This window comes from Mustela nigripes, chromosome 2, assembly GCF_022355385.1.
Source record: "Mustela nigripes isolate SB6536 chromosome 2, MUSNIG.SB6536, whole genome shotgun sequence".
In the NCBI taxonomy this organism is placed as follows: Eukaryota; Metazoa; Chordata; class Mammalia; order Carnivora; family Mustelidae; genus Mustela; species Mustela nigripes.
The window spans coordinates 201,080,095-201,107,074 of NC_081558.1; the positions used below are offsets into that span (position 1 = coordinate 201,080,095).

Genomic DNA, 26,980 nt, shown 5'->3' on the forward strand with positions numbered 1-26,980 from the left:
TCTTTTTTTCCATCTTTAAAATATATTTCATGCTCTATGTAAATATATTATTTATAAAATATACTAAAAAAGTTTATACATCGTATTTGAAGACAAGACCTGTTCAGTTTTGTTTGGAACAGACATTTAATTATCTCTAATTGTGTGTGAAGCACGATGTAGGTACAAATGTGTCACACAGTTCCTAACAGTGTCATGTTTCGGATGCTATTCAATGGAAGACACAGATATGTCAAAGATAGTTTGTAATAAAAAATAATAAAGGTTTCTAAAAAGGGCTGCATCAGATAGAGAAGGGCTGTGTACAGAAGGATAGAAGGGACTGGGGAAGGCTTTGCCTTTCATGATGTTTGAGTGGGGCACTGGATTATCTATGGACGTTCCCCATTTGTCAGGCGAGGGTTGGAAGGAGAGGATTCCAGGGACAGTAGAGGATGGAAAGACTTGTGGTGTTCAAAGAGCAGTGGGAGCCCTCTGGGTGTGGGGGAGGACTTGAACACAGAGCCTGTGGGGGTCAGTGATTGAGGGGGAGGCTGGAAAGACAAGCCAGTTCTGAAAGGCTATTTGAAGGAATTTGGCGTTCGTCCTGAAGGCAGGGGGGGAAGCCTCTGAAGGAAGCTCAGTAAGATCAGGTTGTGGGGCGCTTGGGTGGCTCAGTCGTTTAAGCGTCTGCCTTTGGCTCAGGTCATGATCCCAGGGTCCTGGGATCGAGCCCCACATCAGAGTCCTTGCTCAGCGGGGAGTCTGTTTCTTCCTCTGCCTCTCTCTGTCTCTCTCAAATAAATAAATAAAATCTTAAAAATAAATAAATAACCGGATTATATTGTGAGAAGGTACCTCATAAAGGAGAGAAGCCGATGAATTCATACCTGTGCACATTCGTGTCCATCTTTAGCAATTTCCCTCCTGAACCAAAATTTCCCTCTGCCCCCAGAAGCTCGTTTCTTCCCCGTGCTCAGGATGATACTCCTCCAGTCTCCTTGGGTCCTTTGTTCCATCTTCGCTTATCTTCATTGCCAGCTCTCCCATCATGGGCTACAAACATGTTCGAGCCTCTACAATTGCTGTGGGAAAGAGCTCACCATGATCCTGTAATGAAATTCTTGAATCGGTGATCTGTATTTATCTCCGTTTTTGTAATGACCCCTCAGCCCACTACAGAGTGCTCCCTTGCCATGCCACTGAATTGCCATCATTGTATCACCAGTGATTTACTGACCTCTAAATTCACAGCTTACTTTCAGTTAAAACCTTACTTGACCTCTCCGGAACATCCAATATTGTTGACGCTCGCTCCTTGAAAGTCTGCCCACCCCTGACTTCCATGACATCATTCTGCCCTAGTTTTTCTTTTTTCTCTGATTACCTCTTCTTGGTCTTCTACAGAACTTTCCCTTCGGCTTTATTCTAACTCTATTCCACGGTTCATGCTGTAAGTTATGGTTCCCCTTGGAGAATCACAGTGCTCCTTAGCATGCCAAAAGCTCTAGTAACCCCTATACTAGAGAATTTTAACTCTTTTTTTTCAAGGATTTTATTTTTAAGTAATATCTACACCCAACATGGGACTCGAACTTACAACCTCAATATCAAGAGTTGCCTGTTCTGGGGCACCTGGGTGGCTCAGTCAATTAAGCATTTGCCTTTGGTTCAGGTCATGATCTCCCTTCCTGGGATGGAGCCCAGCATCAGGCTCCCTGCCTGATGATGAAGTCTGCTTCTCCCTCTCTTTCTGCTTGCTACTTTCCCTGCTTGTACTCTCTCTCTCTCTCTCTCAGTCAAATAAATGAATAAAATCTTTAAAAAAAAAAAAAAAGTTGCGTGTTCTACCGACTGAGCCAGTCAAGCACCCGCGCTTAACTTACTAACTGGATGTTTCCCAAACCTTTATGGCCATGGAACCCTCATCTTTCTAAAAGTCAGAGGCCAGTCTCAGGGAGAGGAGACAGGAAAGGAGCATCAGAGATGAGAACGGGGAGAGAATGTTGTCGCAAAAACTGTCAAATGTGACAAATCATAAAAGGCTATTTAATTTTATCAAAGTGGATTTTGTCAAGATGTTACTTAGAGTTTTGGCAGGAGAACTTTTTTTTAAGTTGTTATCTATTTATTTATTTATTTGACTGCGAGAGAGAAGAGAGAGTGAGGACAAGCAGGAGGACAAGAGGAAGAGGGAGAAGTAGGCTCCCTGCTGAGCGAGGAGCCCTTGCCCTGGTGCTCTGACAGGAGAACTTTCTAGAAGTGGTGAGACTTAGGAGAGGTCTTAAATATTGGATAGACTTTTAATGGAGAGGAGACTGAGGCTTCACTCCTATGCACACCTCCCCTCCAAGTGAAGGCTGTGTGAAAAGGATAAGGAAGACTATCCGTTGTCCTTGAGGATATAGACGTGGCTCAGAGGACGGTGTTTGTTAAGGCTTAAAGGAGAACAACTGACTACACAAGGTTGTTCTAGGTCACTATTCTTGGGATATAAATGACTGTGAGCATTTTTAAAAATTATAGTGTATTGCTGAACTTCCACAAAGAACTCCTAAGATACAAAGCACCCTTGTATTAGACACCCCCAAATTAATTTATTACAGTAATTCAATATGATGCTTGTATTGGAGTTCTCCAGAGAAACAGAACCAATAGGGAGTGGCTTTAAATAAAAAGACTTATTTTGAGGACTTGGCTCATGGGATCAGAGAGGTGAGCAAGTCCAAAATCTGCAGTGTGGGCCCACAGGTTGGAGACCCAGGAAGAGTCAGTGCTGCAGTTCAAGGCCAATGGCTGTCTGCTGACAGATTCCCTCTTGCTCAAGGGAGGTCATTCTCTTGTTCTGTTCAGGCCTTCACCTTATGGGATGAAGCCCACCCACGTTATGAAGGGTAATCTGCTTTACTCAAAGTCTAGCCACTTAAATGTTAACATCATCCAAAAACACCTTCACAGGAACATCCAGAATAATGTTTGACCCCATATCTGGCATTCTGGCCCATCCAAGAGGACACAAAATTAACCAAAATGCTGTTTTAAATTATATATTAAAACTTTTAAAACAAGTAGTTTTACTTTAAAAAATAAAACCTCTCACTATGGGGTGCTGAGTGGCTCAGTTGTTAAGTGGCTGCTTTTGACTCAGGTCATGATCCCAGGGTCCTGGGATGGAGCCCTTCATTGTGCCCCCTGCTCGGCAGGAAGCCTGCTTCTCCCTCTCCCACCGCCCCCTACCCCCGCTTGTGTTCCCTCTCGTGCTGTGTCTCTGTCAAATAAATAAATAAAATCTTTAAAAAGAAAAAAAAAAAAGAACTCACCTTGTGTTATTAAAATTAGAGTTTTTAAAATGGATATTTTTAAAAATAGGAACAGTGATTTATGGCTTTAAAATCACATTTTAGGTAACTCTTCCACATACTTCATACTGCTACTACTATGTACTTTTTTGCTGCAGCACAATATGAAAATTAATTCTGCACAGTGATGTTGTGATGCAGTGTTTTTGACTTCAAAATTAGCTGCTTCAGAATCGTTGATTGATTAATTTTGTGCAACTCGTCCCTTCATTCAAAAAATTAAGCATAGCTCTTTATATTCTGTTTCCATTTTCTCCATTATTAACTTTGTTTCCATTCATTTGGCAAATAGTTGCTATTATCTACTACAAATCAAGTAATTTTTGGCCCTGGGGGTATAGATCAGAAAATAAAGCTCCCTGCCTTCAGTGCATAAGTACATCATAAAGTGTGTTAGAAGGTGATGGGTTCTATGGAAAAAAGAAAAATCAGGATTAAGGAAATCAGGGAGTTTGGAAGGAAAAAGTTCAGAGGGAGGTAGGGTTGCAATATGGAAGAGGGTGGCCAGAGTAGACTTCATTAAGGAGGTGTCTGTCCTCTGAGCAAAAACTTGAAGAAGTAAGAGAGTTCATAGACATCTGAAGGAAGAGTCTTTCAGGAAGAAGGAACAGTCAAGCTTGGCCTATTTTGAGGATGAGGAAGGAGGCCAGTGTCCCTGGAGCAGAGAGAGGGAGGAATTGAGGAAAGGGGGTGGAAAGGAAGCAAGGCCAGATTGCATAGGATTTCCAGGCCAATGTAAGGGTGTCTGCATTGGGAAAATGGATAACTGATGGAAGGTTTTGAGCAAAAGTGCCATGATCCAATCTAGTATTTTAATGCATCTCTCTAGAATGCATTGAAATCAGATTTTAGAGGGACTGGATAGAGTAGAAGGCCAGTCAGGAGTCTGTTGCAAGGATCCAGGCAGAGATGATGGCGCTCCGAGTGGTGGCAATGGACATAGTAAGAGGTAGTTCTGGATGCATTTTGAAGGTAGAGCTAATAGGATTTGCTGATGAATTGGATCCAGGCAATGGTAACTGGAATCATTAAGGATAAGTGCAAACTTTTTGGCCGGAACCACTGAAAGAACAGAGTTGCCATCATCTGAGTTGGGGTAAGTGGGGCAGATACAGAAGGAAAGATGAGGTTTGGACATAGTGTTTGAAATGTCTGTTAAACCTTTAAGCGAGAGAGTTAAATAGGCATTTGAATCTGAGTCCAGAGTTCAACAGAGACGCCTCGACCGGAGATACATATTTGGGAATTGTTAGTATCTGAGGGTGTTCAATGCCGTGAGTCTGGATGACCGCATTAATGGAGGAAGCCTAGGCAGAGAAGAGGAGGTGACCAAGGTCAGACCTGTGGGAAGGAAAGCTAGGAAGTGTGCGGTCCTGGATGCTACGTGTAGAAGGTGCTCTCAAGGTGAAGGGCGGGGTGAACTGTGTCAATAAAAGTAGTTAGGGAAGGCGTCGCCATCATTTATCGTGTTTTACAGAGGACGAGGCAGAGCCCAAAGAGGCTGTAGCTGACCCAAATGTGTCACAGCAAAGATACAGCGGAGGTCGAATTTAAACCCAGGACTTGCCACTCTGAGCAGCCACTGTAATGAAGACATCATGTAAATCATTTAAAGAAAGGAGAAAAATACAGAACCCTGGCAACGCATTCTGTGCTAGCTATCATCCGAATACATGATTAGTGCGGAATCGTTTGTAAAACACTCCGCTTGCATCGTCCCATTGGATAAAACGCACTGTCGTGAGAGGGGAGAGCTGAGAGCTGAGAGGCGAGTATTTGTAGAGAGTCTGCTGCAGGCCAGGAAGTAGGCCAAGCCATTACATGCTTTATTTAATCTTGTAACCCATTAGGGAAGGCGCTGGTAGGTGCATTTTACTTCAGTGGAAACTGAGGTTTGGAAGGTTAAGGCTGTAACTTGCCCCAGGCGATGTGACCAGTAATTCAGAGCACAGGGTATTCAAAGCTAGGGGGTCTCCTTTAATCTCTATCAGCTGTGACTTCCTGAAGACAAGGACCGATTCTGTCCCCAGCTGTGATAAAGTCTTGGGCCACCTTTATAAGAGATAACCCTTTCTTCACCCATCTGGACTTTCATGTTGCTTTTTGTTTGATTTCAGATATTTAATCAAAAAGCCAAGCTGTTGAAAATGGTGCTGCTGGCGGTGGTGCAGTGCTGTTGAGTGCTTTCTCCCATTGGGTGAGAAGCCAGGTCTGACACCACCTCAGCAAAGTAGGACATGCTAGGGTTACCTCTACAGCATTTCAAAGTATCTGGTGGATTTTGTGACCAATGTAGTCCTCCTCATGCTACCTGGGATATCCGACAACAATTCCATTTAGTTTTTTTGTGCCAGTTACACTTTTAGACACCATTTTTGGACACAATTATCTTTGTCCATTTTGTAAATGCTTTGTCTGAAAAAGTTTCGAAAATTGGATCTCTCCTGGCTCGTGCTCATTTCCTGACCTGCTCAGGATGCAGCTCAGATTGGAATGTAGGCAGATCGTCTTAGTTTGCTAGAGCGAAAATACCATAGGCCGGGTGGCTCAGAAACAAATATCTATTTCTCGCAGTTCTGGAGGCTAGAGGCTAGAAATTCCAAGACAAGGTGCTGGCAGATTCCGTGTCTGGTGAGAGCCTACTTCCTGCTTACAAGCTGCAGCTCTCTTGTCGTGTCCTCGGTTGGCTGAGATGGGGATCTCTGGAGTCTCTTTCATAGGGGCGATATTCCCATTCTTGAAGACTCCATCCATGACCTACTTAATCATCTCCCAAATGTCCCCACCTCCTAATCTTAACATACTGGCCATTAGGATTTCAACACACAGATTTGGGGGGAGGAACACAAACATTCAACCCATAACACAGATTTTCATTAAACCATTTCTTTTACTGGTCTAGGTGATTGACCCTGACGAGTTGGTTTTGGTGTTGGATGTGTAGAACCAGTTTTGAAATAAGAAGAGTGAGTCAAGGAACTGTCTTTGTGGAAAGAGAAGGGGGAAATTCTAGTTCCTGTTTGTAAAGCACCTGAGAAATTAGGGTAATTAATTCTGAGGGGTCTTACCTGACAGTTGTAAAATATGACAGCTAAGCACTGCCAAACCATTGTTTCTATGGTCAGCATTTCAAAATAAATCGTTCTTGTTCCTTTGGCTTCCTGAAGACTAATCAAAGGAAACGTGAAGCAACAATAAGCTGGGAGAGTTTCCCTTAGGTTTCGAATATCTTCTGGAACCATTTATGGTAATAGAATTTAATTAGTAACATATGTATGAACTGGAAGGGCCAAAGCTTTTATGAGCCATCCTCCAGCAGGAGAGTTGAAATATTAAATTCATACAACCGCCATATTGTAAGAGTGAAGTTTAAGAGGGAGGGAAGTGCTAAGTTGTTGGTCATATAAAATCCTTAGTATTTTGAAGGTTGAACTATTAGGCAGTGAACTCTGGAGGTCACTTTCTTTACTATAAGTGGTCAAGTCCAGAAAGCTAAATAAACTTGTTAATAAGAAGAAGCCCATCATTTTGTGCAAAGATAATTAGAGCCCTCACTAAGAAAAATTGTATCTTGGGATGCCTGGTTGGCCCAGTAGGTTGGGCCTCTGCCTTCAGCTCAGGTCATGATTTCAGGGTGATCAGATAGAGCCCTACATTGGGCTCTCTGCTCAGCAAAGAGCCTGCTTCCCCCTCTCTCTCTGCCTGCCTCTCTACTTGTGATCTCTCTTTGTCTGTGTCAAATAAATAAATAAAATCTTTAAAATAAAAAAATTTAAAAAAACAAAAAGAAAAACTGTATCCCCAAAAATCTGATCTTGAAAGTTTTTTGTTTTTTGTTTTTTTAGAGAGGGAAAGTGTGCAGGAACGCTGGGTTGGGGAGGGGCAGAGAGAGAGAATCTCAAGTATACGCATGCCGAATGCAGAGCCCAATGCGGAGCTTGATCTCATAACCCTGAGATCATGACCCGAGCTGAGATCAAGCATCGGATACTTAACCGAATGAGCCACCCAGGCGCTCCTTATTCTTGCAAGTTTTACAAAATATGCACCTATTGCTAGGCCCCCCACTTCACCGTCAGGGCCTCTGGAGGTGCTCATGCAAGGGAGAGCTCCAAAACTTACACCTCATTAAATTCACGGTCAGTCCTCCTTCCTTTATATGTTTATTCATTACATTTTATAAACCTTCTGATTCAAAAAAAGATTTAAGACATTAGCAGTGCTCTATCTTCCTCTAAGAAATGCAAAGATAACTTCATTTGCAGATTATAAATTTGACGGATTAGGAATATTAGAGAATATGTTTGACATTCTGTGCTGATCCCTGTAAAACTCAATTGGTATCCATTACTGCATGTTTGCGCTTTCAAAAATGAAAACATGGGATGCATCAAAGTGGTTCCCCAAATTCATTCAGTAAAGCAGAGAAATAAGACACTGGAGGTACCAAGAGCTTAAAACAAACATCTGTGTAGGCTCAGTGTGGAAAGAGCTTGGTAGATGGTAGAATTCTACTGACATATGTTACTTAAGTGGATTTATACGTATCAGATGACTGCAAAATCACCATTTCACTATCCCTGAAACACACAGCTGTGTGTATCAGCTGTCAGCATGTTTTGCACCGGGATTCCCAGACTCGCCTACCTTGGTGATTCAGAACAAGGGTTCAGAGCCCAGATTCAGAAACCCGCTTTGAACTGTTTGTCCAGAGCTGATCAAAACTCTGGAGAAATGATCTTTAATACCTGCTCTCAAAAATTATTTATTTGAGGGGCACCTGGGTGGCTCAGTGGTTAAATTCGGCCTTCAACTCAGGTCATGATCTCAGGGTCCTGGGATAGGGCCCCATATCAGGCTCCCTGCTCAGCGGGGATCCTACTTCCCCCCTCTTTCTCTCTGCCTGCCTCTCTGCCTACTTGTGATCTCTGTCTTTCATATAAATAAAATCTTAAAAAATTATTTATTTGACAATTATACTGGTATGTTCATTTCTACTGAGAAATATAATTGTCAAATACCAGCGATGACTCTGGACTTTCTTTTTCTTTTTTTTTTTTTTAAAGATTTTATTTATTTATTTGACAGAGAGAGACCACGAGTAGGCAGAGAGGCAGGCAGAGAGAGAGAGAGGAGGAAGCAGGCTCCCGCTGAGCAGAGAGCCCGATGCGGGACTCGATCCCAGGACCCCGAGATCATGACCTGAGCCGAAGGCAGCGGCTCAACCCACTGAGCCACCCAGGCGCCTGACTCTGGACTTTCTATCTTGAAAAACTATACTGAGATTTAGGAGTTAGTCTCTGCAATGTCAGATTAAAAGGCAGGGAATAATCTTAAATTAAAATGTCATTGATCTATCAAAGCCTGATGTGCCTGCCATCTGTAGTAAAAGGATGTGCCGGGGCACCTGGGTGGCTCCAGTGGGTTAAGCCTCTGCCTTCGGTTCAGGTCATGATCTCAGGCTCCTGGGATCGAGCCCCGAATCAGGCTGTCTGCTCAGCAGGGATCCTGCTTCCCCCTCTCTACCATTCTCTCTGCCTGCTTGTGATCTCCCTCTCTTTGTCAAATAAATAAAAATTCTTTAAAAAAAGAAAAGAAAAGAAAAGAAAAGGATGTGCCAAGACACAGTCCAGACCACATGAGTCAATTAGTGAGGAGAGACACTCAGGTTTATTATCTTTACGTTTTTCATTTTTGTATTCTTTACCTTAACACCATGTGTCTATTTTGATATCTGACTACTTTAGTAGTCTTGTTTTATACTAATCAAGTTTTGGGGCCATTGCTTCTTGGCATCTTAATCTTAGGGAGAACCAGTCAGAACATCCAATGGTCACCATCCCTGTCTTCCATTGAGTGTGTGATTTTTGTTAGCATCTGTTTTGGAAGATGACATTCCTGCATCTTGTCTTGAGAATCTACTCGATTTGAGTTGACGATTGTCATCTATCTAAAATCTATAGTTAACGCCAGTCGTGAACAAATTGTGTGTGGCTGAGATTGTCACTTAGGGAATATTAAAGAAAGATCTCAGAATCCTAAAGTTGCTTGTCTCATGTCCTTGTGGGGAGTACCTGGTGAGAAATTTAGCTGTTGATGGCTTTCTGATACCACAGGACACTGTTAAATTCGAAGATGTGCTTGAAGAACACTTTAAAATTTTTTTTGAGAATCTATTTTACTGTAAGAATTTAGTTCCTTTATTTCATCTAATAATGGAATCTATCTAATATCACCCCCCCCAAATTTAATCATTCAGCTGTTTGGGTAACAGAAAGCCTTGAACATTTTCCTAAATTTACTAAAGCATATAACTTATATGAAAACAACTGTGAATGAAATAATAAAATACGATTCTTTTTCAACTCAAATTACTAAAAAAAAAAAAAAAAGAAAGAAAGAAGAGAAAACCAGAAAAGAGGAGGAGACATACCATCTTTGTTCAGTATTTAATAAATATACAAGTGTTATTCAAATTACTTGTCCAGTCTCCATAAATATTTGCCCATTAACATTTTTCTGCTAAAATGACAATTCATTATATACTCTCTGCACAATATCTTTACCCTGAAGATTGAAAATGGGTGTGAAGGGGCACCTGGGTGGCTCAGTGGGTTAAGCCGCTGCCTTCGGCTCAGGTCATGATCTCAGGGTCCTGGGATCAAGTCCCACATCGGGCTCTCTGCTCAGCAGGGAGCCTGCTTCCCTCTCTCTCTGCCTGCCTCTCTGTCTACTTGTGATCTCTCTCTGTCAAATAAATAAATAAATAAAATCTTAAAAAAAAAAAAAAGAAAATGGGTGTGAAGCCATCTTCAGAGCATCTAACAGAGTAGTGTTTGGTATGTCTTTCTCCACACTGCCTTGTGCCAATCCGAGAATGGGGGGGGAGGGGGAAAGGAACCAGAGTAACTAGATGTAAATGAGTATCTTTGCTTCTCTGCATTCTAGCGTTGTGACCCTGAGCAAGGACCTCTCCCAGTGGTCATATCTGTCCAGTGAGGATTTTAACACAAAAGAGTCACATCTTACTTAGATGCTAGGTTCTTAAGGGGAAAATTTATTCATAGTCAAAATCACTCTTTAATTGTTTAGGTCATCATTAACTCACCAGAACACCAGCGATGGGTAGCTCTAAAGCCAAGCAGATCTTTTATTTTTCCATGCATTTCGGTATGGTTTCCCTTTCTCTCATTAAAAGGGCCCGAAGGATTGGCTGAGTGGCTTCATTCGTTTGGCAACTGGCTCTTGGTTTTGACTCCGATCATGATCCCAGGTTTATGGGATCTAGCCCTGCTCTGCGCTCAGCGGGGAGTCTGCTTCTCTCCCTCTCCCCCTGCTCACATGCTCGCTCGCTCTCTCAAATAAAGAAATAAATATTAAAAAAAAAAAAAAAAAGGAAAGAAGGGCCAGAATGTCCAGTGTGAGAGGCTAGAAGGACAGGTCTCTGTTTCTTTCTCTGTCTTCTTCTCTCTTCCTCCTATCTCCTTCTCTCTCCTTCCGCCTACCCTCTCCCCCTCTCCCTACTCTCTAGACCTACTATGGTCGAATCATAGTGAGATAGATGAGTATATTAACCTAACTCCTGATTCCTACTTCAATGGGATACATTTGACCCTATAAAGATTTATCCATAATAAATACTGAAAGTACTCTACATCGAAAACCAATACTACATTGTAGGTTAATTAATTGAATTTAAATTTTAAAATTGCAAATATTAAAAAAAAGCGTCCTTTTAAAAAAATGTAAAAATAAATAAAAAATTAAAAGTCTCCTTTAAAAAATAAATAAATAAATGCTGGGTAATATTATTTTATGTTACTACTAGCCCTGTACATCTTTTCTATATTTGTTAATACAATAATTGTTTATTAGTGATGTTCAAAACCACATGGCTATTAATTTTCATTTTTGAAAACTTACAAAATAACTCATATCCATGGTTTTTATAACTTGCTTTTATCATGATACTCTGTAATGTGCTCCTCTGTAACACATCAATTTTCCCTCATCATGTTTCCAATTAAAAGTGTTACTTTAAATACTACTCTCATAGTAGATTTAAAAATTGTGGTATAAATATAAATATTTATTCTTAGTCATACTAAATGATCCTTGGTCACACAAGAATATTTTAGATGATTGATAGACAACATAAGAAATTTTATTCTTAGAATCAAGGGTGAAGAAACACAAAAAATTTTGTTTTGTTAGGGATTACTTGACTTGGAGTTGTTAGCAGTTATGGAAATAATCATCTCTTAACCTCATTTTATGAACTTCTGCCCATGATTTTGGAACGCATCCAAAACTATTAAAGATGTTTTGTAGCTAACTTTAAAACAATTGTTGACCTCAACTAGCAGACCTCTATGACGATTTTTTGTTTGTTTTCTTTTTTAACTCACTCTGGAAAGGTGAAGAAAAAATAAAAGTCAGTCAAGAAAGCAGCCAGCAGAGACTCTTCCCAACATCTGCTAGTGAAATGTTGGTACAAAATCCAACATTTTGTTTTCATAAAGTCATTGGGTTCAAGTTAAAACACACACACACACACACAACTGAATTCCAAGACCAGAAAGGCTAAAAACAAGAAAGAAATCTTATAATGTATAATTATTTTTTTAAGATTCAGAACTTTCTGTTTAAATAAATTCATCATAGGTGACCACACATTTTAAGTGGTTTTACTTGATTAAAAAGCAAACCTTGAAGTAAATAGAACCAGACAAAGCAGCATAGCTAGAAAACACTTAAAATCATAGAAATAAATATTCAGGTACCAAGAAATAGTATTTATTTGTTAATTTACTAAAACCAATCCTCTTTATAGTTGCTTTACATTCATAGTTTTGTCAATTCAGTGAATCTTCTCTTTTTTGGTGTTTGGGACATTTTTTTTTTTCTATTCAAACATATACATATGAAAGTTCTGAAGAAATTAATAAAATCCCTGAGTTAATAGCCGTTTTTTACATAGAACTTTTAAAGTGATTTTTGAAAATTTAAGAAATTTTTCTTTAAGGGTGTTTTAGCAAGTAAGAAACTGGAACTGAGAAAAGGGGAAAATATTTGGATCCAGTCCTGAATCCTCCAATGTCAGATCGGACTAACATTCGCCTCAAATGAAAGACGACCCAAGCCAGCCGAAGAAAATAAACACTCTCAGTAGGCAGTGCAGGGTTTGAAAAGTTCAAAGATATGATGATGTGGAGGGAACAAAGATTATCTTTTTCTATTTTGTCCAGATTTTCCCCTCAACTGGTTTCTAGGGAATATGAGTCTTCATTGTTCTGTCTAAAACAAATCAACGAAAAGAGTTCAAAAATCATGAGAAATGCTTGTCACAATCAGAACTTCTCTACGGGCACTAATTTACACATTGCTAAAGAAGAAAAGAGGCTTTTTCAAAGTGTGCTTTGAAAGTTTCACAGAATAATGATTTAGAATCGGAATCATCGGATAAATGTTCCGCGATCGTGTCATTTAAATGTAGGTATAACACAGAATGAACGCAGGAGGTCCTGGCTTTCCTGGCTTGGCGAGCGTAGTGTCTTCCCTCCCTCTGGCCCTCTGAAGATCTGGACCTCTTTACGCTCTACAAAATAAAACTGGGGAAGGAGAGGGGGAACTGGAGAAGAAAGGCTTATGGGGCGAGGGTGAGGTTCAGAGGATTATGGGACATAGTCTGGTATGTGGCAGAATATATGGAAAAGGGAAAAGGGGATACTTAAAAAGTTGTCTTGGACCCTTTCGTAGTTTTTTGTTTTTTTTTTTTTTTAATACACAAACAGAAGTTGTATTTTGAAATCACTCTTTGGTGACCTGTCATCTCTCTAAACTGGGCCACGTAGGTCCCTTCTTTATACGCACAGCTTTACAGTTGTCAATAAAAGCAATCAGCCCAGTTCTACATTCTTCCCAATAGACACCAGCTTTGCCGATGTGTCTAGTGAAGAGGTTTGCAATTTAGAGATACAGAACCTGAGTATCGTTGAACAACGTTAGATGGGAGAACTAGACACTTGAGGCCTGTAGGTTTCTAAGAGTTTTCATTTCATTCACAATTATGTTTGCTGTCCAGGCTTCTAAGGCAGAGAAAAAGAAAAAAATTTTTTTCCCAAATAGCATGTATTCCTTAGGAGCACAGTGTCATAATTTACATGTCAGTGTCCCTACAGATGAATAAATCAAAGATGGCATGCTATGTGAAACACTTTTCTCTCCTTCCCAGAAATGTAATACATTATTTCATACCCAAGAAATCCTGATCTCGTAGGAACTTTTTTTTAAGTCCTTGAACTCATGGTTTTTTGGTCCTTCTTTAATGTATTTATTTCTATTCCTTGTTCTTCAAAGCAGCCTCACTGTTACGTATAAAGCAGTGGTTTTCCACCACGTATAATTTCCCCACCCCCACCCCCCGGGGGCGTTTGAGAAGGTCTGGAAACATTTTTGGTTGTCATGACTTGGATTTGCCATAGGGGAGATGGAGGTTCTACTGGCGCACAGTGGGCAGAAGCCAGGGATACAACGAAACGTCCTGCCGTGCCCCGGGCAGCCCCCCACAACAAAGAATGAGCTGGTTCCAACTGTGAATAGTGTCAAGATGGAGGAACCTCAGGTACAGCCTCCCGGCTGAGATGACCATGACGTGCTACTTCTCTAGTTACCGCCACCCAGCTTCCATCTTCCCACTGTACTTCAGAGCCAGTCCTTAGCCTTCCTTATAACCACCAGTTTCTCACCAAATCCCAACTTCATTAGATCAGTGGACCTTTCCACCTGGCATCCTTGCTAATCTGCAGTGCTTCCTCATAGGTCAGCTTGGGGGAAACACCATGTGGGGCCGGTGTGGTCCTACAGTAATAAACTACTCGGGCTACTGGATGAGTTCAAATCCCAGCCCCACTACTTACTACTTGTATAACCTTGACCAAAATTTATTACTCTCTCTGGGTCTGTTTCCCCATCTGCAAAACAGACGGATAAATAATGGTACTGGACCACAGAGAATTGTTGTGAGAGTTCAGTGAGTTAATGTTTGCAAAGCACTGGGAGTGTTGCCTAACACCAAAGTGCTTAATAAACGTTAACTGTTGTTGAGGTGCCTGGTTGGCTCGGTCACTTGAAGGTCTGACTTTTGGTTTCAGCTGAGGTCATGCTCTCAGGGTCATGATCTCAGGGTCGTTACATTCAGCGCACATGCATTGTGGAGCTTGCTTAAGATTATCTGTCTCCCTCTGCACACCGCCCCTGAAATAAATAATAAATCTTTTAAAAATGAAATTTTCTGTTTAAGTTTATGAAAGTGATGATGAGCTCATCGTCGTTGTCATGTTATTTTCAGATCACATTAGCCACCATAATTGGTCAGTCATTTCAATCCTATAGACTATTCTGTGTATATCCAAGGTTTATATACAATATATGTTATATGTACCTTTGCTAGTCAAAAATACGTTAAATGACCCATTTCTATATGATGTAGGTGTAATCAGGGATAAGTTTGTAAAGCAACTTAAACCCTTAAATAATTAGCCTTTATCTTAAAGGGGCAATACCTTAAGCGCTAGAGCATATTGGGCTAAATTAAGGACAAAGCCGCCTGGGGCCTCCTGAGGGGCTCAGTCCATTCCAAATCGTTGGACTCTTGGTTTCAGCTCAGGTCATGATCTCGGGGTCCTGGTATCTAGCCCAGACTCAGGCTCTGCACTCAGCGGGGAGTGTGCTTCTCTGCCTCACCCTCTGCCCCTCCCTCTGCTCATACTTTCTCTAAAATAAATAAATATATCTTAAAAAAAAAAAAAAAAAAGCCTTTCACAGTCAGGCTTGTCAGACTGTGTTGTCTGTCCTGGGGCCCTGACAGATCCATGGGTTTTGCTTTGGGAAAGGAGAGCAGAAAACCACAATACAGAAAATGGAAGAGACATAGATGGTTTGACTTGGTTTTTCTTATTTTGATAACTTTAAAACTTATGGGTTATGCATATGTGAAACAGTCAGCAAACTTTAGGCCCGTTTTCCTTAATGTTGCATTCCATTCAAACATTTACAAGTGGTCTTTGGTGCTATTTTAATTATCCTATCTGTTTTAATTTTTCAGATCATAAGGCCTATGGATTCTCCGCCCCAAAAGACCATCAAGTGGTCACAGCGATAGAATATCAAGGTAGAGTAACTTATGCTTCTCACGGACTGTGTTGTTCAAATGACTCACAAGTATGACGTGTGTGATGTTATCTATTTGTTGGACTATCTGCCTTCCCTCACACTAATTCTTCCTTCCGAAATGCTGCTCTGTGCTGTTTCCACTTGAGAACTTTCTCCACTGCCTCAGTGGAAATTTTGGACATTCGATGAAAGACCCGATGTACAAAGAAGGCCTCTAATTGCGTATATTATCTGCAGCAAAGCAGATCTAATTTCTAATTTGTGGAACTGGTAAATGGAGGGTCCTGCAAAGTTTCCAGCCAGCTGGATGTGGTAAATGGAAATTAATGCTGCAAACCCCACTCTACTTCATGTTTTTCGTTTTTGTTTTTTTTTGGGTGGGGGGTAAAGAGTCTGTTCTTTTTTTTTTTTTTTTTTTTAAGATTTTATTTATTTATTTGACAGAGATAGAGAGAGAGACAGAACACAAGCAGGGGAGTGGGAGAGGGAGAAGCAGGCTCCCCGCTGCGAAAGGAGCCTGCTTCGGGTCTTGATCCCAGGTCCCTGGGATCATGCCCTGAGCCAAAGGCAGAGGCTTAACTGACTGAGCCACCCAGGCACCCCTCTACTTCCTGTTTTTAAGATGACATTAATATAGATTATTTTGGGGTGCCATCTTATTATGTATTTAACTTCTTAAATATATTTACAGTAGGGAGTTGGTGTTTAATGGGTGTAACATTTCACTTCTGCAAAGTGAAAAAGTTCTAGAGATTGGTTGCCTAACAATGTGAATATACGTAACACTACTCAATTATTAAAAATCATGAAGATGGTAAAAAATTAAAAAGTGTTAAGATGATAAATGTTAAGATACGTGTATTTAACCACGATTAAAAAATTAAAGCCTCTAATACCCAAAGAGAACTTTATAAGGGCTTTTATAAGTTTGTTTCAAATATTGACCACCTACTACTGTTATGAAATCTCTTTTACCCAGAACACAGTAATACTAGGCAACCGGAAGATTTATCGTATCCTAAGTGTGATGCTCGTTTGAGCTGGAGATTGTAAACATTTAAGAAACAAGTCTTAAATGTGTCTGAGCTCTTGTCTTCAGGCACATCGTAGGTTCCTGGAGTTGGAAGAGATAGGTTTGAAGGAAAGAGACAAATATTAAAGAATAGAGCTGTGGGTAGGAAGGAACTAAGTAAATTAGTATTTAGCTAATACTAATAATAGTACTTATAATATAATAGTGCTCAGCCCACAGTATTACATGTGTTTCGTCAGTAAAAATATGCTACAATAAGAATCAGCCTGCCATTCACAAGTAACACATCACTTGATAACAAATTACTAGAACAACTATTTCAATTAATGAGCTCCTAATCTATTACATGATAAAGTCAAAAACACTCACTCTTTATCATGAATTAGTTTTAAGTGGAAAGACGTGGGAAGAACAAATTAATGATTGGGAGTGATGTAGGGCTGTGAAGCACTTGTAGAGGGGATAGACAGGGCTGAATATGGTGTTAAAAAGGAGACCAGAAAGGCCAAAAGAAGGACCACGCAGGGAGAGGGAAAGATGGGCCAGGACTCTGTAAGGACAAAAGAAGTGAATTGTCCTACTCTGTACTTTCCTGAAGCTTCTCACTGTTGGGCCCAACTGGTACCATGAATATACATCCCGACCCCTCCACCACCACCCAGGTCCTATGACGTGTTATCTCAGTTAAGATGCCAAAGTTATACTCTACAGTCTTCTATTACTAAAAAAAAAACACACACACAAAAAAAGTAGTAAGGTGAAATTCACATAACATAAAACCAGTACATTCAAGTGAATGGTTCAGTGGCATTTAGTACATTTGCAATGTTGTGTAACTCCCACCTCTGTCTAGTTCCAAAAATTTCCATCACTCCAAACTAAAATCCTGTGCCATTTACATTATTTTCTAATGAGTGTTTTCTTTTTAATATAAAAAAAATCCTTCTTTAATTTATTGCAGCCAAATGTTTGTCTTACTCCTGAAAAAGTATTTTTTATTTTTATTTATTTTTTTAAAGATTTTATTTATTTATTTGACACACAGAGAGACATCACAAGTAGGCAGAGAGGCAGGTACAGAGAGAGAGGGAAGCAGGCTCCCCACTGAGCAGAGACACCCCCTCCCCCCCAATGCGGGACTCGATCCGGGGACTCTGAGATCATGACCTGAGCCGAAGGCAGAGGTTTAACCAACCCACTGAGCCATCCAGGCGCCCGATTTTTTATTTTTTGTTTGTTTGTTTCCCTTCTGCTCTTTTTAATTAAGAATTATAGGGGCACCTGGGTGGCTCCGTCGGTTGAGCATCTGATTCTTGGTTTCAGCTCAGGTCAGGATTTCAGGTTCCTGAGATAGAGCCCCACATTGTGGGGGCGTTGGTGGGAGGGGTCCTGCCCTCAGGTGGAGTCTGCTTCTCTCTCTCTGCCCCTTCCCCCACTCACATGCTCTCTGTCTCTGTCTCTTTCTCTCAAATAGAATAAAAACATTGTTAAAGAAAAAGATGTATATTCTGATTCTATTTTATATGTGCCCCAGTTGTTCCAACTTGGCTCTCCTTAAAGCAAAAATAAATTTCTATCTTCTTCCACATTTTTAGTAGTAGCGTATTTCATGCAGTGGCTTGGTTTTAGTTAGTCTAAAATATCTTGTGATTTGTGTATATGTGTAGGTATGTTCCACCTCATTCATTTCTTTCTTTTCTTTTTTTTTTTTTTTTTTTTGTCTCTTGTCTCTTTGATGTCAACAAATCATGAATTAATGCCTTCTTTGCAGTACTGCTGTTTCGTATCACTTCCCGTAGTGGTGCCAAGAACAGAACGAGACCGAAGTGAGAGCAGCTTTTCTATGCTTATAAATTATATGAGCAGCCTCTATGCAGAATGTCCAACACTGTGAGCTATGAATCAGTTTAATAGCACGCTTTTCTTCACAGAAGTAATTTCTTGGTAATTTTTCAGAGCTGTGTTGGTTGTAGCAATTCTATTTTTGCATTACATAAGATTTTGATGATTTTTAACTGAGCACAGAGAATAAAATCAGAAGATAATTAGCAGAATCCTAGAAAAATTAAAATTCACAATGATTTCTAGCGATGTGATTCCTAAAATGACTGTTTTGCTACATGAAAATATTACTGCTTATATGCTTTTTCTAAACAAAAGAATCATCTTTTCCTCAACCTAAAGGAAACATATTTTTGAGAATGAAATAATCATCTTAACAAAAGAACTTGAAGCATTTTTATGCTTTAGTATGCCTTGTTTTGCAAAAATAGGAGTTATGTCTGTATCCTATCCTGCTGGCTCAAATTTGAGTGATTCTTAGGTAAATTTGGGTTGTAGAAAGTGAGGATTTCTATCATGTCAAGGCGTACTTACAACTACAACTAAAAGAAGTTTCTCAGGGGTGAAAGCAATAATAACCATTGATGGAACACGCTATGTATGAAGTACCACAGACACCCAAGTGTACCAATAATGTATTCCCTCACTTAATCTCACAACGGCTTCATGAGATGAGTACTGTTATTTTCTTTCTTTTAACAAATGTGAGGATAGGGATGCCTGAGTGGCTCAGTTGGTCAAGCATTTGACCTCGGCTCAGATCATGATCCCAGCATCCTGGGATTGAGCCCCCCTCAACGGGCTCCTTGCTCAGCGGAGAGCCTGCTTCTCCCCTTCCCTTCACCCTGTTCGTGCTCTCTCTCTCTTTCCCCCTATCTCTATCAAAATAAATAAAATCTTTAAAAACAAACAAACAAACAAATGTGAGTATAATGTTCAAAAACAGTTAGTAATTTTCCCAACAGCGCACACATAAGTGTATGGCGGAGGTCTGACTCCAAAAGGCCGTGCCTTAAACTACTACCTTATGGTATAATAATCCTAAGGGCTGCATATAAGATTATGCTGGTCGTGCATTTTAACTGAAAATAGAGAGGAGAGTCCATGGTAGTTAGCTTCTCAGTTCATCTGGTTCTTTATCCTTGGATATTGACCCCATGGTTCCAGCTGACTTACTGACCCCCAGTTATGGGGGTCACGGAGTTGGCACCTTCAGATCGAGGCACTGACTGTGGTGCAGCCTGTGGGCACCAAGTGCCTTTCTCTGTTTACCTTTGGGACACTTGCTTGGAGTGTCCCAAAGAAACACATGGTGAATTCCAACTTCGAATTCTAGGAAATGTGTTCTCACATTCTAAGGAATCCTAATTTCTTTTTTTTTTCAGTCTTTAGTCAGATGGGTCACTCTCTAAATGAGTTGAAGTCTGACCACTCAGGTGTTTTGTAATTGCACACTAGCACTCCTGTTCTACTAAACAGAGTAGAGTAGAGCACTCATTACCTCCCGATGTAGCATTTAATTCACCTTATGATATTTCTTTTAAACAGTTTTTTTAAAAGATTTTATTTATTTATTTGACACACAGAGAGAGATCACCAGTAGGCAGAAAGGCAGGCAGAGAGAGAGGGGGAAGCAGGCTCCCCGCTGAGCAGAGAGCCCAATGCAGGACTCGATCCCAGAACCCTGAGATCCCAGAACCCTGAGCCGAAGGCAGAGGATTAACCCACTGAGCCACCCAGGTGCCCCTGTGATATTTCTTGTGTGCCTGACTCCCCCTGCAAAGTGTGAGAGCTGAAGGAATGGGGATCTTTGTCTTGCTCACTGATATAGCTCCAGAACAATGCTGGACACAACAGTAAGTACTCAGCGTCTGAGGATGACCTATACCATCACTTCACATCTTCCATGGTCATTGTGAGTGAGGGGAAGCGGGGTCATTGCATTTAGGAAAATCATAGGTTTTGTTTTTGAATATAATTTGTGCAGAGGTTTTCCAGAGAGCAAGGAGAACAAAAGTCATATCTTCCTGGTGAAAAAGGCCGTGCGTGTGTGTGTGTGTGTGTCTGCGTAAATATAAGAAACAATGTGACTGAATACAAATTTATTCCTAAGACTAGAGCGTGTGGGCTAAAAATGAGTGTGGGTGTGTGTTTAATTGTTGGAAACTCAACAAAATACGGGAAGGAAACCTATCTCAAACTCAAGACTCCGGAAAGTCACCACCCATTCTCCTTAATCAACAGAACAGAACCGTGTTTCCTCAGACAAGTCCCTCAGCACACATTTGTCTTTGTAGCCTAGTTGTAAACATGTCTGTAAAATGATGTCTCTTTGTCATATAAAACCTGCTCTAAAAACTTTAGGCACCCTTGAAAACCATTTTGTGGGTTTTTTTCTTTCCCTTGCCTTTCTTTTCTCTGTCCTATTTTCTGTTTTCCATTACCTTGTTCTATTTCTCTATTTCCAGCAATATGTGTGTAACTAAAAGGAAGATTAGAAACTACATATAACAAAAAGGAACACCATAATTCTATCACATAGAAATCATCACTGGGTTCATATTTTTGTACACATTTCTATAAGCTTTCTGTCCATATCTATGTGTATGTTAATAAAACCTGGGGTAATAGAAGTATTGCTCTCTAATCTACCATATCATGTAATATCCTGAATTTTTTTTAATGGCATTAAATCTGCTACATCAAAACCAGAGGTATGGAAAGGATTTGAACATAATTTCTCCTCTAGTCAAAGATGTGTGCTTTTGGGGTCAAACTGTATGCATTTAAAAAAAAAAAAAACAAAAACCTGTATGCATTGTGAGGAAGAAAAGTCTCAGAACTATGAAGGTGACACTCTAGGGAGCGTGATTGAAATGTACTTTAAAAATATTTACAACCAGAGGTTTCCTTTTGTCAACGCAAAGCAGCTGGTAGGTAAGTGCTGGGCTCCCACACCCCCACCCCTACCATGGCTAGTCATCTTGTTTGGACAGTTAAAAGAGGGGTTCCTTCGGAGGTTCCAGGAATTTTTAATAACGTAAGTATAGTAAATTTCCTGCAATAAAGTGATTTAAATGGGTTACAGTGAGGCAGTTAAATGTGATGCCAAGATTAAATCTTCTCAGAATTTATCTGGATAGAGATAAGAAATAGAAATTCATGATTTAATAGAAGATCATATCAGGTTTGTATCAATATATCTACACAAAGGATTCTCAAAGAATGGGTCTGAGTGAGGACACAGCATGTTGATGGCATGTTTGTGGATCCCACAGGCTGCACCAAGTGCCTTTCTCTGTTTACCTTCGTGGCACTCATGGCACATTATCACAATGGAATAAAATTACATTATCTTATTTGTCTCTTCTCTCAGGCTATAAACTCCCTGACAACTGAGGCTGGGAATGTAAATGATAATGTAATATAAATGATAAATAATTATCATAACTGCCACTTTTCAATTACTTACCATGTCCAGGCATGTGCACTCTGCATGTATTACTGTATTTGAAGACTCATTACAACTCTGTGACAACTGAGGCTCACGAGCTATGGTCAGTAGCCTAGTGTCAAGCAGTTGTTATGGAGAAGAGCTCTAATGCTTTTGGTTCATCGTTGGGCTAAGCCATCATGGTGCCCACTGAAGTAATTTATGAGAGAATGAATGAATGAAGTGAACTAAATTATAAAGGAATACCTAAACGTTATTTAAAAATTTACTTAAGTAAAATATAAATTCATAGGGACAATTAGAAAACAAGTATTTTTGTTGTTGTTCCTAGAGGTTATTTTAGCCTGTAAATCCCCAAAGAAGACCATTTCCTCCAGATTAGAGTGGAAGAAACTGGGCCGGAGTGTCTCCTTTGTCTACTACCAACAGGCTCTTCAAGGTAAGAAGCTATAGACTTGATGAGGTGAGAACAGGAGAACACCAAGTATAGCCTGAGTTGTTTAGTTTACAGATGAGAACAAAACAGGACTAATTATTGAGAATATTGGGTTTTTAAATCATTTTATTTTGTTTTGTTTTGTTTTCATCGTGGTAAGTGTACTCTTAATCCCCATGCCCCTACCCATCTTCCCTCTGGTAACCATCAGTTTGTTCTCTGTATTAAGAGTCTACTTCCTGGTTTCTCTCTCTCTCTCTCTCGTTTCCCCTTTGCTCACTTGTTTTGCTTCTTAAATTCCACATATGAGTGAGATCATATGGTATTTTTCTTTCTCTGACTGACTTATTTTGCTTAGTATAATACCCTCTAGCTCTATCCATGTTGTTGCAAATGGCAAGATTTCATACTTTTTGTAGCTGAGTAACATTCCATTATATATAGATCTACCACATCTTCTTTAGCCATTCATCTACCAGTGGACACTGGGCTGCTCTCATAATTTAGCTATTATAAATAATGCTGCAATAAACATAGGGGTGCATGTATCTCTTTGAATTAGTGTTTTTATATCTTTTGGGTAAGTACCCAGTTGTGCAATTCCTGGACTATAGATAGTTCTGTTTTTTAATTTTTTGAGGAAATTCCATACAGTTTTCCATAGTAGCTGCAGCAGTTTGCATTCCCACAGTGCACAAGGGTTCTTTTTTCTCCTCATCCTCACTAGTACCTGTTGTTTCTTGTGTTTTTGATGTTAGCCATTCTGACAGGTGTGAGATGATATCTCACTGTAGTTTTGATTTGTATTTTCCTGATGATGAGTGACATTGAGCATCTTTTCATGTGTCTGTTGGACATCTGTCTGTCTTTGGAGAAATATGTGTTCATGTCTTCTGTCCATTTTTTAACTGGACTACTTGTTTTTGGGGTATTGAGTTGATTCAGTTCTTTATATATTTTGAATACAAACCCTTTATCAGATGTATCATTTGCAAATATCTTCTTGCATTCCATAGGTTGCCTTTTAGTTTTCATTGTTTCCTTCACTGTGCAGAAACTTTTTATTTTGGTATAGTCCCAGTAGTTTATTTTTGCTTTTATTTCCCTTGCCTCAGAAGACCTATCTATTCAAGACATGTCTCCAAAGGCAAAGGAAACAAAAGTGAAAATGAACCTTTGTGACTTCTTCAAGATCAAAAGCTTCTGCACAGCAAAGGAAACAGTCAACAAAACAAAGAAGCAAAGCACAGAATGGGAGAAGATATTTGCAAATGACACTACCGACAAAGGGCTGATATCCAAGGTCTATAAAGAACTCCTCAAACTCAATTCCCAAAAAACAGATAATCATGTCAAAAGATGGACAGAAGACATTGGAGACACTTCTCCAATGAAGACATACATCATCATTAGCCATCAAGGAAACTCAAATCAAAGCCACATTGAGATACCACCTTACACCAGTTATAATGGCAAAGATTAACAAGACAGGAAACAACAAATGTTGGAGAGGATGTCGAGAAAGGGGAACCCTCATACAATGTTGGTGGGAATGCAAGTTGGTGCAGCCACTTTGGAAAACAGTGTGGAGATTCCTCAAAAAATTAAAAATAGAGTTTCTCTATGACCCTGAAATTGCACTTCTGGGTATTTACCCCAAAGATACAGATGTAGTGAAAAGAAGGGACATATGTACCCCAATGTTCATAGCAGCAATGGCCACAATCACAAGCTGTGGGAAGAGCCAAGATGCCCTTCAACAGATGAATGGATAAAGAAGACGTGGTCCATATATACTATGGAATATTATGCCTCCATCAGAAAGGGTGAATACCCAACTTTTATATCAACATGAATGGGACTGGAGAATATTATGCTGAATGAAATAAGAGAGAGTCAATTATCCTATGGTTTCACTTACTTGTGGAGCATAAGGAATAACATGGAGGACATTATGGGAAGGAAAAGAAAAGTGAATTAGGGGAAATCGGAGGGGGAGATGAACCATGAGAGACTGTGGACTTTGAGAAACAAATAAGGTTTTAGAGGGAAGAGGAACAGGGGGATGGGTGAGCCTGGTGGCGGGTATTAAGGAGGACACATATTGTATGGAGCACTGGGTGTGGTGCAAAAACAATGAATCTTAGAACACTGGGTAAAAAAAAAGGCTTATCTAGAAAACTTGTTACAACCAATGTCAGAGAGAACCTCTGCTCTCTTCAAGGATTTTTATGGTTTCAGGTCTCATATTTAGACCTTTAATCCATTTTGAGTTTATTTTTGTGTATGGTGAAAGAGAAAGTGTTTTAAGTGTGAGATGAAACCAACAATGCCTGAAACTTAGAACACAATCACCGTGATAACAGAAGAAGGTGAACTTCATGGAGACCCTGGACCCTTCATATCTCAGCTCAGCCCTGAAAGATGTAAAATGGACTGATTTTTGCTGGCCTAGTAGATTAGACTTTTGAGAGTCTTGAGAGAAGAGCTGATGTGGAAGTGAGATGGAGGGTCACTGCTCGGTGGTAATAATTTTACCCTATCTCCACATCACCATCTAGAAAGCTAGGCCATCACTAAGAAGCCTATGGAGTTAAGACTTAGACTTATGGCGGGGAAGGTAAATAAAACTATTGTTAACAAGGCTTTATTTTAATTATTTGTCATACATTTCTTTCCACTTGCTATTTTTCTTGTTGGATATATAATGAGCTTTTGAAGTATTTATGATAATAGATAAAATGCTATGATGTCTGGGATTTGCCTCCAAATAATTCAGTGTTTAGAGGTGTAGACAGAATAGGAAGGCTGTGTATAGATTGCTTTGTCACTGGGTGATGAGATTTATTTTAAAATACTCCGTAATTTTTTGTGCACTTGAAATTTTCCATTATAAACATTTTAAAAGTTGGGAATATAATTTAACAAGTGTAAGAAGCATGTTATTATTTTAGATGCTATGTATTACCTTAATTTTAAAGAGTTAAACATGTGAACAAACATTCGAAGTCCATAAAGAATTTAAAATACCCCCCATGTTCTCATCTGTCAAGATAGAACTGCTGCAGTCCTCAGGGATATCTTTGCTTGAATTTTCTGCCATTGCTAGTCTAGCATCTGAATGATATCCAAAACGCTATCTTCATTCTGCACCGAAAACGTAATCAAAAGAGTGTTTTTAAGATCCCGTCACCTTGTCTTTGTGGCAGTCTGATGTGGGCCACTGCACGTAATTTACTGTTCTAGGTAATTGAACTAGAGTCTGCAGTGTCTTCTGAAGGCGGGAATGGTCGTATAAGCATATTAGAAAGGGCCTGAGGCAGGAATGAGAATTGAATCCTCTAAAAGATGAGAATACTGAACTGCATATTCTTTTGGGAACTGTATGTCACTCTAAAAAAAAGGAAATTTGAAAATAGTCACATTTGCATACAGTGTTTTGAGTCTTTATTTTTTTTTACTTAACTTCAATTAGCCAACATATAGCACATTATTAGTTTCAGATGTAGAGGTCAATAATTCATCAGTCTTATAGAACACCCAGTGCTCATCACATCACGTGCCCTCCTTAATGCTGGTCACGCAGTTTCCCATCCCCCCACCCACCTCCCCTCCAGCAACCCTCTGTTTGTTTCCTATACTTAAGAGGTTTTTTTGAGTTTTTAAACTGAGTTTACTAATAATAGGAAAATAAATCCTTTGGTCACTGAATGAAGTGACTCGAGGAAAGTAGTATGTAGAAAGCTATTTGCATTCTTATTAACATCATTGTCTTCTTTTTCTAAAAGGTGATTTTAAAGATCGAGCTGAGATGATAGATTTCAGTATACGGATCAAAAATGTTACACGAACTGATGCTGGGAAATATCGCTGTGAAGTTAGCGCCCCATCTGAGCAAGGCCAGAACCTGGAAGAAGATACGGTCACTCTAGAAGTCCTAGGTGTGATGTGCTTGTATCTGTGGGATTACTGTTCCCCACCCTCTTTCCCATCCAGGAGGTTCTAGAAATCAGCAGCACCACCTTCCCTGTAAAATCTTGGCGATAGCCCCTTTTCACCTCATTCGCTGCTGAAATTTTACTCTTATAAATTTGTTCTAACAAAATCTCTTTTCATTTCAGATTAAGGTAAATCTTAATGAGCCCATCTTGTACATAGGAGCATTTCCCTGAAGAACTTATTTTTCAATACCTTTCAGTATATGTGGACTATCTCTTACCATATAAAATCCTAACACATGAGATGACAGAAGAGCAATAAAACAAAAAAAGTAGGGCAGGTAAAGTGTTAGAAGTTATTTGGGAGAAGAGAAGAGAAGAGGGGAGAGGAGAGGAAGAAGTTATTTAGTAAAGAAGGGAAATTAGCATTTATTGTGCAACTAGTGTATGTTAGGCTCTTTAACATACATAATTGTACTTAATTTTTCACTGACAACTTCATTTTTATAGATGAGAAAATAGAAGCTAAATGATTTTCCCAAGTCTACACAGCTAATAAGTGTCTGGACCAGGATTTGGATCCTGGTGGGACTAACTCCAAGGCCAATATATCTAGCTACTATGAGAAACACTGATAGATATTAACAGCTCATGATGACAATTGGTGGAGGAACATCTTCTTGCCTTTCCACAGATGTTAGTATAAACTGCTGATCATAGAGACTAAAATGGCTCCTCTTCCTTTTTCTTTATAACCCAGGGTCT

The 26,980-nt window shown here is 39.8% G+C and overlaps 1 protein-coding gene across 1 annotated transcript in view; it reads left to right on the forward strand.

Annotated features, from left to right (window-relative positions):
- Positions 1-26,980, forward strand: part of JAM2 (junctional adhesion molecule 2) — a 63,416-nt gene that overhangs the window by 21,716 nt on the left and 14,720 nt on the right. The window contains exons 2-4 of the mRNA XM_059392184.1: positions 15,445-15,510; positions 22,173-22,280; positions 26,066-26,218. Of these exons, the coding sequence (XP_059248167.1) occupies positions 15,445-15,510; positions 22,173-22,280; positions 26,066-26,218 (327 nt within the window). The remainder of the gene's footprint in view (positions 1-15,444; positions 15,511-22,172; positions 22,281-26,065; positions 26,219-26,980) is intronic.